Source organism: Diceros bicornis, chromosome 13 (assembly GCF_020826845.1).
Source record: "Diceros bicornis minor isolate mBicDic1 chromosome 13, mDicBic1.mat.cur, whole genome shotgun sequence".
Taxonomy (NCBI): Eukaryota; Metazoa; Chordata; class Mammalia; order Perissodactyla; family Rhinocerotidae; genus Diceros; species Diceros bicornis.
This window is the reverse complement of record NC_080752.1, coordinates 9,552,054-9,563,850: the sequence shown is the minus strand read 5'-3', so window position 1 is coordinate 9,563,850 and position 11,797 is coordinate 9,552,054. Positions and strand designations below refer to the sequence as shown.

Sequence of the window (11,797 nt, the reverse complement as noted above, 5' to 3'; positions counted from 1 at the left end):
ATTGGTGTTCTCCAGGGCCTCGCTCAGGGCCTTGCCACAGTAGGAGCTCCCTCAGGGCAGGATTGGTGGGTGGATGGATGGATGGATGGATGGAGGGAGTCACCAAGATGAAGGACAATACCTGGAAACTCTTTAGAGGTTCCTCTACTCTTCTAATAGTTTAATTCAGCGAACAGTCCCTGAGGTCCCTCCAGCACTGGGCCCTGTTCTAGGTGCTAAAGACACGGTTGATAAATGGGGAAACTGAGGCTACTACACAACCAAGTCACAAAAGCTTGCAGCAACTCAGAGGAGGCTGTCTGGACTAGAAGGAGAATCCCAGCGGGGGCAGCCCTCTCCCCTACCCATAATAATGCTGGGAACAGCTGCTGCTTCCGGCCGCCTGGGACCCACCAGGAGAGAAACCATTGTTTAGCTTGGAGCTTGGCCCCTTGCCTACCACCCAATCCTTCCCCTTCCCATTGTCCTTAGGCCTCTCATCAGGGTACAGGATGCAGCTGCCAGCACAGCAGCAAAAAGGATGGGGAAGGGGTTGGGGGAAGCAGAGGAAGCCATCCCAGGAGAGGTAAGACGCTTCAGCTGGTGGTCCCTTCCCAGATGAGCAGCAGACCGAGGCCCCAGGCAGCAGGCTCCGCCAGCATGGCACTGGGCACCGGGTGCAGAACTCAGGCTTCCGAGGCAGACAGATCCAATTTCATGCCCCAGCATCAGCCACTGATGTGCTATGTGTCCCTGGGCAAGCTTCTTTCAATCTTTGAGCATCCATTTCCTTCTGAGTTAGAGCAGGGATAAGATGCTTGCTTAGTAAGGATTACCTTACTGCAGCGAGGATTAACACAAAAATGCCTGATACCTAAGGATTCTTAAATGTTTATTTCTGTTCCTTCCCCCGACTTTAACCATAGCAAAACACCAAGAAAGATGATGGCAAAGAAGGTTCTTGGAGCAGATGGAAGCAGCATTTTCTGTCAGGTAAATGAAGATGTATTATCACAACTGGGTCATCATCAAAATCACATTTAATAAATCACATTTAATAATTAATAATCACATTAATGGGACAGCGGATATTTATTGAGCACTTACTATGGGTCAGGCACATTACTTCTTCAAAGCTCCTCTGCGAGCTAGGTATCATCAGGGCCAGTTTCACAGGCGTGTCACCAGCACAATTGCACAGAGCCCCCCAATCAGAAGGGTGCCCCACAATGGGCATTTAATGCTCTGCCATCACCATCTTGGAATTCTTAATAATTTTATTTTCGAATTTGTGTTTTGTAAGTGAAGTCTGATTGAACCATGGAGCCTCTGGTCACCTCCCCGCCTCCCTCTCCCCAGGATGGGTTCTCAGCTTCCTGTTCCCCTGCCTCATCTCGTCCCAGGCAGGGGCCTCGATGCAGGCACAGGAAGCGTCGGGTTAGGGGGTATGCCAAGTCAAGAGGCAGGGCCCATGCTGCTGTGAGTATCTTCATGCCCAAGTCTTCTTCAGTCCCTAAAGTACAACATAAAATAGTGAACAAACATGACAGATTGAGCAGGAAATCATGGAAGAAAGGAAAAGTTTTTTTCCTGCTTTTTGAACAAGGGGCCCTGCATTTTCATTTGTGCTGGGCTCCACAAATTATGGAGCTATTATTAGCACCATTTCACAAAAGTAGAAACTGAAGCTCAGAGAGGCTCAGTAATTTGCCCAACATCACAGCTGCCAAGTGGCAGAGCTCAGACATGGACTTATATCCCAGAGGAGAGAGGACTCGGAGATCTTAAAGAGCTTCAGCCCAGGAATTAGAAGCCCTGGATCTGACTTCTGACCACGACCCTGGGCAAGTTTGCCCCCAGTCTGTAGCTCAGTTTTGCCAAGTAAAAGTGCTCTGTGGAGTCTTCCAAGGTAGCACAGGCTCTCAAGATTTGGCTTTGCCACTTACACAGGATGGGATTTTGAGCACAAGAAATCATCTTTGCCCACCTTCCCCACAGAACTGCTAGGAGGATTCAGCAGGCTTCCCCTGCATGACCCTTCGCAGCATACAAAGCACTTTAATGCCGCTCCCTCCCCTAAAAAGCACTGAGCAGACAGCTGGGCAAGGAATATTCTTCTTCTCACTTTACAGACAGGACAGTTGAAGCATCAGAACTGCAAAGTGACTTACCCGCTTTGACTAGGGTAACATGGCTCCACAGATGCAGGGTCATAATATGAACATCCCCAAATGAAAAGATGGGTCACAACCTTGGGCAGTCCTGGTGTGGGAGGGCAACATGGACTTCTCAGTGTAGGAGCCCTTGCTCTGAGAGGGTTGGCTTCATCTCTGGCCTTAAGGGTCCCAGGTCAGAGGAAGGAAGCCAGAGAAGTACCCGAGAGCTCCTGAGAGAAGAGAAACACCTAGCCAGCAGTTTTCAAAGGGTGACTCAGCATCCAACCGGATGTTTACCCAACACAAGAAGGGTGTTATCTATTGATCAACAGACAAACAGGCAGACAGAGGGACTGAATGACAGATCCAGCAGAAGCATCCCCTTAGCTCTCAACTCCACTCCTCCAGCCTGCTCATCCATGACCAGCCCACTGCCCAGTCCTGGGAGAGGTCTCGACCTGCAGAGAGGGCAGGGTCTGGCTGACCAGAAGTCATTGCAGCTGGGTGACCCATCCTTGGCCTCGCCTCACTCCCCTGGGTTCCTCAGCCCCTGGTTTCCTTCGTGAGGATGTGACATCTACAACACCAGAGGGCCATGGGAAGCACTGTCCTGGGCCAGCCACCTCTCTTGCCGGGGCTTCTCATGACCACAGGATGTGTCTGTGAAATGGTTCCTGAAGTCAGGACTCTCCTGCCCATCCCAGACCTTCAGGGAGGCGCTAGTGCAAAGTTGTCCAATAAAACTTCCTATAGTGATGGAAATGTTCTGTTCTGGCTGGCCCATAGCCCCTAGCCACATATGGGCTATGAAGCACAGTGGCCAGTGAGACTGAGGAACTAATTTCAACTTTTATTTAATATTAAGTTAAATGTAAATTTAAATTGTCATATGCGGCTAGCGGCTACCGTATTGGGCAGCACAGTCCTAGAAACAAAAAGAGACAATAAAAACAGAATAACTGCACCAAGATTTGGGGCTTCAAAAGCATTTTCACAAGCATCTTCTCTCTTGTCTGCCCTGTGAAATAGATGTTTATCCCCATTTTACAGAAGGGAAAACTGAAACTCAGAGAATTTAAATGGCTTCCATGCTGACAAAGCTAATAAGTATTAAAAGATGATTTAATCCCAGACCTCTTGATTCCAAAACTCCATTCATATCTCCATACAACTCCACCCACTTATGTAGACATCACATATTTATCAGATCATTATTACTAAGTGCCTACCTCTGGGCTAGACACAGAAAGACAAATAAGAGACAGGCCCAGGGTGCATATCCCTAGACGGTGTGACTGCCACAATAAGAACGTGGGTATAAAAATTACTCTAAGTGACTTTCTTCCAAGTAGCTCTAAGCACTTTGCTTTAAAGACCATCTACATCTGATGACTCTAAGATTTATATTTCAGACCCCAAACTCTACCCAGAACTCCAAATGGATATACCAAACAGCCCATTTGACTATTGAATTGGCTTCTCAACTTTGCCCCAAACCTACTCTTCCCCTCTCAGTAAATCGCAATTTCCTTCTGCTAGTTGTTCCACCCTAAAAGCCTGGAGTTATCCATTACTCCTCTTTTTTCCACACCTTTGATCTAATCCATCAGCAAATATTGTTAGCACTATCTTCAAAAAGCATCCAGAATGCTCACCATCTCCACTCCTGCCACCCTAGTCTATCATCATCATCTCTATCTTGACCGGAACAAACGGTTCCTCTGTCCCTCACTCTCTCCCAATTCTCTTTTCCACACCACAGCCAGAGCCATCTTTCTTTTTTTTTTTTTTTTTTTGTGAGGAGGACTAGCCCTGAGCTAACATCCAATGCCAATCCTCCCCTTTTTTCTTGAGGAAGACTGGCCCTGGGCTAACATCTGTGCCCATCTTCCTCTACGTTACATGGGATGCCGCCACAGCATGGCTTAACAAGCGGTGCGTCCCTGTACGGTCGGGATCCGAACCTGCAAACCCAGGGCCGCCACAGCAGAGCTCGCACACTTAACCACGGCACCAGCAGGCTGGCCCAGAGCCATCTGTCTAAAATCTAAGCCAGAGAATGTCTCCTCTCAGCTTAAAGCACCAGTGGTTTCCCCAAGTCCTCACGGTGGTCCACAAGGCCCTTCACAATCTGGCCCCTGATGCTAGTCTGACCTCACTTCCTGCTGCTCTCCTCCTCTTTGCTCTTCAGGTCCAGCCACACCAGGTCTTCCAGGTCACTCCTTCCTCAAGGCCATTGCACAACTCACTCCCTCACTTCCTCCCAGTCTCTAACCAAATGTCCCCTTATCACAGAAGCACTCCCCATCCCCTTGTCAGGTTTCAATTTTCCTGATAGCACTTATCACCTCCGGACATTTGATACGCTTGCCTGTCGTTGCTCTCCTCCCACTAGAATATAAGCTGCAGGAAAACGGTTGGCAGATAAAATACAGGACACCCAGTTAAATTTGAATTTCAGATTTAAAAAAATGAATTAACTTTTCAGTATGAAGATGTCTCAGTTGCTGCTTAGGATATACTTGTACTAAAAAAATAATCGTTGTTGATCTGAAATTCAAACTTTACTGGGTATCCCCTATTTTTATTTGTTAAATCTGGCCACCCTACGCAGGAAGGCAGGGACAGTAGTTATTTTGTCCATTGCTGTATCCCCAGCCGTAAGACTGCTCCTGACACGGAGTAAACTCTCAATAAATATTTATGGCGTGAATGAATGTGTTCAACCGGATCATTAATCTGTAACACGCCTAAAGTTTTAATAAACAGCTTGTGAGTCAGAGGGGCGCAGCACCCAGGCCAGGTTAAGGCCAGGTCACAACTGGAGGCCCGCACAGCTGACGAAATTTCCAAGCAGGTCGAGCAGCTGGCTGCTCCGCCTGCCCTCGCCCCCGCCCCTCGGAAAACGAAACTGCCAGGGCTCACGTGGGCGGCGCGGCTCAGCAGGCCTTCTGGAGGCGGTGCCTCCCCAACCGCCTCCCCTCCACCACCCGCGTCCCGGGTGTGACGTCACTAGTCAGGCGGCCAATGGGAGCGCGGCTTACTGGCAGGCGCCGCCGGCGGCCGCTGCCAAAGGGGAAGTGAGCTGGGGCTGGAGCGATGGCCCGGGTCGGGAGCCCGCGGCCGCCGCCGCCGCCGCCGCCAGCGCGTCAGGAGCAGCCGCGGCCGCAGCCGGAGCGGGGGCCGGAGTCGCGGCTGGAGTGGAGGCGGCGTATGTGAGTTGCCGAGAGTCGCCCGTGCCGGAACACCTCCAACTCTGGGAGGGAGCGCTTCAGGTGGCTGAACCGCCGTCGCCCCTCCGCCCCTCGCCCCCCAGGCCCAGACAGAAGGGCTAGGGTCTCTCCAATCGCAGGACTGGCTCCTCTCAGGCCGAGCCCTCTGAGCCGGGCTCTGGTTCTTCTTCGGTCTCAGGCTACCTTCAAACTCAGGACGGAGGCCGGAGGACGGCGATCACCCCAGACCCGAGCATCTTCTCGGCGCCCAGGCTGTGTCGGGGTTGTAGCGACTGGGAGCCTCCCCCTGATGCCACCTCTCCAGCTAGGGAAGGACTAGCGCGTTCCCTGTCTTCGCTGTACACTTCCCTCTCTTCTCCCGTTCAAGAACAAGTTTCTTTTCCCTATCCATTGGAAATCCTGTCCGGGACGCCAACACACTCATCTGTGTGTCCTTCCGCAGCTTCTGGAGCACGCTTAGAAATATTACCTACTTATCAGGGCTGAGAATCTCTCATTTTGACTTGGCTTCTTATCCCCTTCAGGAGACAAAGGTTGCCCCGGCTTAACACCCTCTTAACTGACACTCCATGCCCAGGACCATATCCATTTCGATCACCAGCTCCCTGGCCATCTCTCTGTGACTTCCCCTACCCATCTGAGTTCCAGTTTCCTCTGAGCTCCAATCTCCAGCCCCCAGCGGATCTGGTCAGTCCCACCCCTGGGTGGGAGTGACCGGTGGGCTCTGGCCCAGGATCCCCCACCCTGGAAGGCAGCTCCAAGGCAGCGAGAGAACTGGGCTTCGGGTACGAGCCTGGCAGCTCCGGAGTGGGTGCTCCACTCACCCCACACAAGAAGATGAAAAAGCGCAAGGAGCTCAATGCATTGATTGGCTTGGCTGGGGACAGCCGAAGAAAGAAGCCCAAGAAGGGCTCAGGCCACCGCCTGCTTCGCACTGAGCCTCCTGATTCAGACTCTGAGTCCAGCTCAGAGGAGGAAGAGGAATTCGGTGTAGCTGGAAATCGCTCCCGCTTTGTCAAGTGAGTGATGTGAAGAGCGGGATGGGGAAAAGGCATCTCCTTGCACTACCAAGGGGGCAAATTGAACGGAAGGAGAAGGGCGTTCTTGGGAAGAAAAAAAAGTATAGACCTTGGAATGCAAAGAGGGAGAAAAGATGTTAGGGAGAAGATGAGTTCAGGTTCTGAGTGAAGGGTAGGTTAGAGCTCTGTCCCCAGCTGTACAAAGAAGAGCTCTGAATCTAGGGTGGAAATGTGCACTTCAGGAATGTGCCAAGAGCCCAGAGAGACCAAGTTGGGAGCAGCAAAGAAGCTAAGAATAGGGACATAGGAGCAGAAAACCTTTTGGAACTAGCCTTTTTTTAAAGTTTAAGAGATACAGAGACCTTAGGAACTGCAAATTATTTATTTTTTGCACTCTTGATGAGTCTGAATCTTGGTGATGGGAGAATATGGTGAGGGACATACTGTAGAAAGTATGTCCTTGAGAGTCATGGAGAGTGGGGGACAGAAAGAAGAGGCAACCCTTTCCCAAACCACTTTTAGGTGGTGCAACCACTAGACAAAGCCAGTAGTGAGCAATGAGGACATTGGGATTTGGGGCTCGAGGTGGGAAAGGGCTGAAGGGACCTTGAAGGTGCCCTTGGACCCTCTCAGGGAATACATTAAAAGAAAAGAGTATTCTGCTGAGGATGTAAAAGCAAGGTCTAGGCAGAAGGTTGGGGTGCTGAACAGCTTGAATCCTTTGTTTGAGGTTTGTTTGTTTAGAGTGTCTGTGTCCTTTATTTTGTTAAAGGAAGAGTTAGCTTCTAATGAGCTTTGCCAGATAGGTAGTTAAGGGCAATCCTAGTTGTGAAGATCTGATGAAGTGGAAGAGTTCCACTGGAATAGTCACCCTGTTGGGTTAAATAAAACCTTGAGTGCTGGTTGAAGTTTGCTGTGAAATCTAACACCTTTCTATGTTTCCTTCCTTCTGAGCCAGTAAAGCTAGAGGTCACCAGATGTCCACTTCAAACCTACAATTCCTCTTTCTTTCATTGCATTTGCGCTAAAACTTGCTCAAAAGTTTATGAAGTTTCTGTAAACTGAAGCAAGGTCCCCTGGAGTGAGTATGTATCTGAGAGAGAGAAATAGATAGGTAAATCACAGTGCAGTGATGGAACTGCAGAGAAGCTGTGTTCCTTACCCTTTCCTCATCTGAACTTGTTACCAAAGACCTGAAGTGATGATGATGGCAGTGAGCTGCGGTGCCCACAGGTGCCTCCTGTGGCCAACAGGAGCTCCCTCTGTTTCACGTGAACTTTGAAACCTTTGAACCCAATAGATGAACCCTTCATAGGTCATATTACGTAGTCATTTTCAACATGCTTTTCGTATGTAAGTGTGTTCCCTGGAAAATCAAGTGTTATTCATTAGAGAAGATAATTGCCTGGCAACACATTTATGCTATTTCTAATAAAGCTGTACTCATAATCACGTTTGTATTCCTGGTTGACTTTGTTCTTATGACCAGGGGAGACTATTTACGATGCTGCAAGATCTGTTATCCCCTCTGTGCTTTTGTCATCCTTGCCGCCTGTGTCGTGGCCTGCGTTGGCTTGGTGTGGATGCAAGTTGCTCTGAAGGACGATCTGGATGCCCTCAAAGAAAAATTTAGAACAAGTAAGTGGTTGTCCATTTCAGAATATAATTTTGGATTCTTTTCCAATTTCTAGGACAAAATGGACTGTGCTGAATTCAGAGTTGCCCAGCAATGAAGCAATTACACATTTTTTCAGCATTTTTATGCTGTTTTTTAGCTGTCAGTTGGAATACGGTAACAGCTATTTGTTTTTAAACACACTAACAGCTATTTATTTTTAAGTGCACAAACAAAAAACAGTGCTTATGCACCGTCAGGACAAATAGCATCTGAAATAATGGCCCTGTAGTCAACGCTTAGGGTACAGAGGGGAAGCACTAAGGCCCAGGAGTTTAGAACCTTGGTTAACCTCTGCCTCTTGTCACTTCCCCAAGTGTGTGAAGTGGCAATAGCAACGCTGGGCTCTTTCCTTCCTCTTCACAGGACCTTTTGAGAAAGAATGTGGGGGTGTCTGTCAAACAGTTTCCTCCTTGAAAACTATAGGAACATGGGAATGGGCAGTAATAATAATAGCCAGCATTTATGGAATGCTTACTGTGCACCATGTCACAAATAAATATTTGTCTCGTGAGTGAGTTTTAAAGTTTGAGACTTTTTTTAAGTTGAAGAGTTTTATATATTCTAAATTATAAAGTTGTATTTTGCATGTCCAAAGTACTTTTTCTGAAAGGTGTGTTTGCATAGTAACTTCTACCAGATTTAACCTCACTGTTTTCCTTTAGCAACACAGATCTTTGGTTCTAGGTTTCAAGGGTTAATTTTCTTTTTTTTTTTTTGTGAGGAAGCTTGGCCATGAGCTTACATCCATTGCCAATCTGCCTCTTTTTGCTGAGGAAGATTGGCCCTGAGCTATCATCTGTGCCCATCTTCCTCTATTTTGTATATGGGATGCCTCCACAGCATGGCTTGATGAGTGGTGCGTAGGTCCGCGCCCAAGATCTGAACCTGCTAACCCCAGGCCACCAAAGCAGAGCACACGAACTTAACCACTATGCCACCAGGCCGGCCCCCAAGGGTTAATTTTCTAAGCTAAGGAACCACTTTAAGTTAATCCCAAATACCCTAACCTTAGCAGTATTAGCACACCAGGAAACTGACCACGAGGCTTTCTCAAGGTCATAAAGAAATCTGCCCCCAGAACTGGAATTAGACTTGTTTCCTTACTTCTCATCTTAAGCCTTCGGAGATCACAACATCCTAGCTTTCCTTCACTCCAGCTTCTCTCTGCTGCCTGCAGTTATTCAAGTTCCAAACCTGACCTAGGGACAGCTAATCCTCCTTAGTGTGTTAATGACACTCCTAGTGTTGTTACTTGAAAAGAAATGTTGAAATACTAACTTTGGTTTTCTTCTGAGCTTCTGATTCGGGGAATGGGATTGGGTAAGCCATGAGTCTCTGCCAGAATCATCCTGACCTATATGTTTTATCAATTGATGAATCAGAGTTCAGTATAATAAAGAATGAGATTTACATTCTAGTTATTTTCCCTCTTTAATGGTTGTCCTTAGCAGTAGTGCAAAGTGTTTTTAAGGCTAATGTTTTCTTTGTAAGTAGTAATCATAATTTGGAAATGAAGTTCTCAGAAACAGTGTTCAATTGTAAATAACCAGTGAAGACACCCGTCTGTGCCATCATCTCTATATAATTAGTTGCGCTTTCTAGGTTTGTGCTACAGCTTGTTTTGATCACATATAGCAATTATTTATTTATACATTTCAAAACATTTCTCAGTTCTACCCTCCAGGGATTCCTTTCTCTAACTGCTCTGTGCCTGCATTTACAGGACACTCATGTAATTTATACCTTAGCTGAGCTTTTCAGGAAATTTCTTTGTTTAGAAATGCATATTTAAAATATATACATGTAATAGACCTGGCAAGCAATCAGTCAACAAATATTTATTGACCACTTGTTTTTTTTGTTTGGTTTTTTTGGGGGTTTTTTGTGAGGAAGATCAGCCCTGAGCTAACATCTGATGCCAATCCTCCTCGGTTTTTTTTGTTTGTTTGTTTGTTTGTTTGTTTGCTGAGGAAGACTGGCCCTGGGCTAACAGCTGTGCCCATCTTCCTCTGCTTTACATGGGACGCCGCCACAGCATGGCTTGACAAGCGGTGGGTCGGTGTGCGCCTGGGATCTGAACCTAAGAACCCCAGGCTGCCGAAGCGTGCGCTTAACTGCTGTGCCACCAGGCCGGCCCCTGACCACTTGTTAATACCAGTCCCTGGAAATACTGTATTCAAGAGTTGCCAGGAATTGTACCCTGGACTGTGAGAACTGCTTTCTATCAGTGAGCAGCATTCCCCTGAAACCCTGACTACATTTGTCAACCAGCAGAATGAGGCAGATTTAGAGTTGTCAGTCCAGCTGCTTTTTTGGCTTTGGTTTGCTACAATAGAAATGCCAGCACCTATAATGTCTAAAGCAGGACTTCCTGAGGGAAGATGGGGGTGGGGCCTGGGGCACAGTCCATAGGCTGAACCATTGTGGACTACTTGCTCAAGAATTTTTTGTGAAAACCATTATCTTGACTAAATGAGGTCAGTCTTGTTAAGCTTAAATAGTCTTTCTTTGAATTATGCTTCTGCTTTGAATATATTTCAACAAGTTAATTTTTATTTCTTGCTTTTCAAGAGGACAGTGGAAGTCACTGATTCAAATAAGACCATCTGCTGATCTGGCAATAATTCTTTTTTAAGAAATTCAGAGCCCCTTGTTCTTTATTTCAATAAATTTTCCAAGTCACTGTGAGGAAAGCAGGCAGGATTGCTGAAATATGTGAAATAGAAAACAAAGCAGATAGGCTTGGTATTTTCCCTTGTGATCAAGAGTAACTTGATCCTTAAGCTAAAAGTACTGGCTGGCCTTGAAACTCTTAGCTCAGTATTCTTTTTCCAGAACCAGGTACTTCAAAAGACCTCCACAGTTATTCTAAGGAAGATTCTATTTCCAACCATCTATCTGTCACTCAACTATGAAATTCTAGAGTGAAGGAAAAGAATTTGGAAGAGAAGGAAAGTATTAATAAATCAGGCATCTCCTTTTCTGGTTATACAGGCAGAGTAGCAGTTGGGTCATTTAGTACAGAATTTAAAAGTGGTCTTCTGCTAATGATGACATTAGGACGTACATGTCCGTGACAGCTGGAGGATGCTAGAAAGAGTGCTGGTCCTAGAAGCAGAAGATTTGACTGTTAAATCCTGGCTTGCTCCTAGCTAGCTGTAAAACTTGGACAAGTCATTTATTCTTTCTGTGCCTTTGTTTTCCCATCCATAAAACATAAAGATGTATTTGTGCTACCAAAGCACTTAGGGCATTCCTCTGTCGTAACATCTGTCACACTGTATAGTGATTGTGTGACAATGCCTCGCTCCCCACTAGACTGAGCACTTCAGGGTCTTCTGTATGCACTAGTGCCAGGTGCAGGGCTGGGCACATGGTAGGGGTTCCCTAACAAGTGCAATAATTACATAAAAGTTTATTGCAAACTATAAATACGTGTAAATATAAAATACTGCTGTCGGCACCATGTTCTGTCTGAAGGGTGTATGCAGAAATCTCCATTTCCTTATCTTAAAGATAAGGAAAAGAGCTAAGTAAGTTCTTTTGAGTATTAATATGCTAAATTTTAAATGAGTTGCTTTCCATGTTGAAATAACGTGAATTAGTAATCCTACGTTGTTTTGTTTGCTACACTTCCTCCCATTTATATAATCAAAGTGCATTTACTTGGCTTATCTCTCCTAAAAAGCCCCAAATCAGGTAATGACTATGATCCCCGCTTGGTTCATACAA

At 46.7% G+C, this 11,797-nt stretch overlaps 1 protein-coding gene across 2 annotated transcripts in view; it reads left to right on the top strand.

Annotated features, from left to right (window-relative positions):
* The first annotated feature begins 5,224 nt into the window (after nt 1–5,224).
* EFCAB14 (EF-hand calcium binding domain 14) overlaps nt 5,225–11,797 on the top strand; it is a 38,911-nt gene continuing 32,338 nt past the window's right edge. The window contains exons 1-2 of one of the 2 annotated variants that reach the window (XM_058552331.1): nt 5,225–6,387; nt 8,079–8,179. In XM_058552331.1, the coding sequence (XP_058408314.1) occupies nt 6,206–6,387; nt 8,079–8,179 (283 nt within the window). In that variant the 5' untranslated portion in view covers nt 5,225–6,205. Of the gene's footprint in view, nt 6,388–7,876; nt 8,026–8,078; nt 8,180–11,797 lie in introns of both variants that reach the window. The other variant, XM_058552330.1, reaches the window with a different exon arrangement.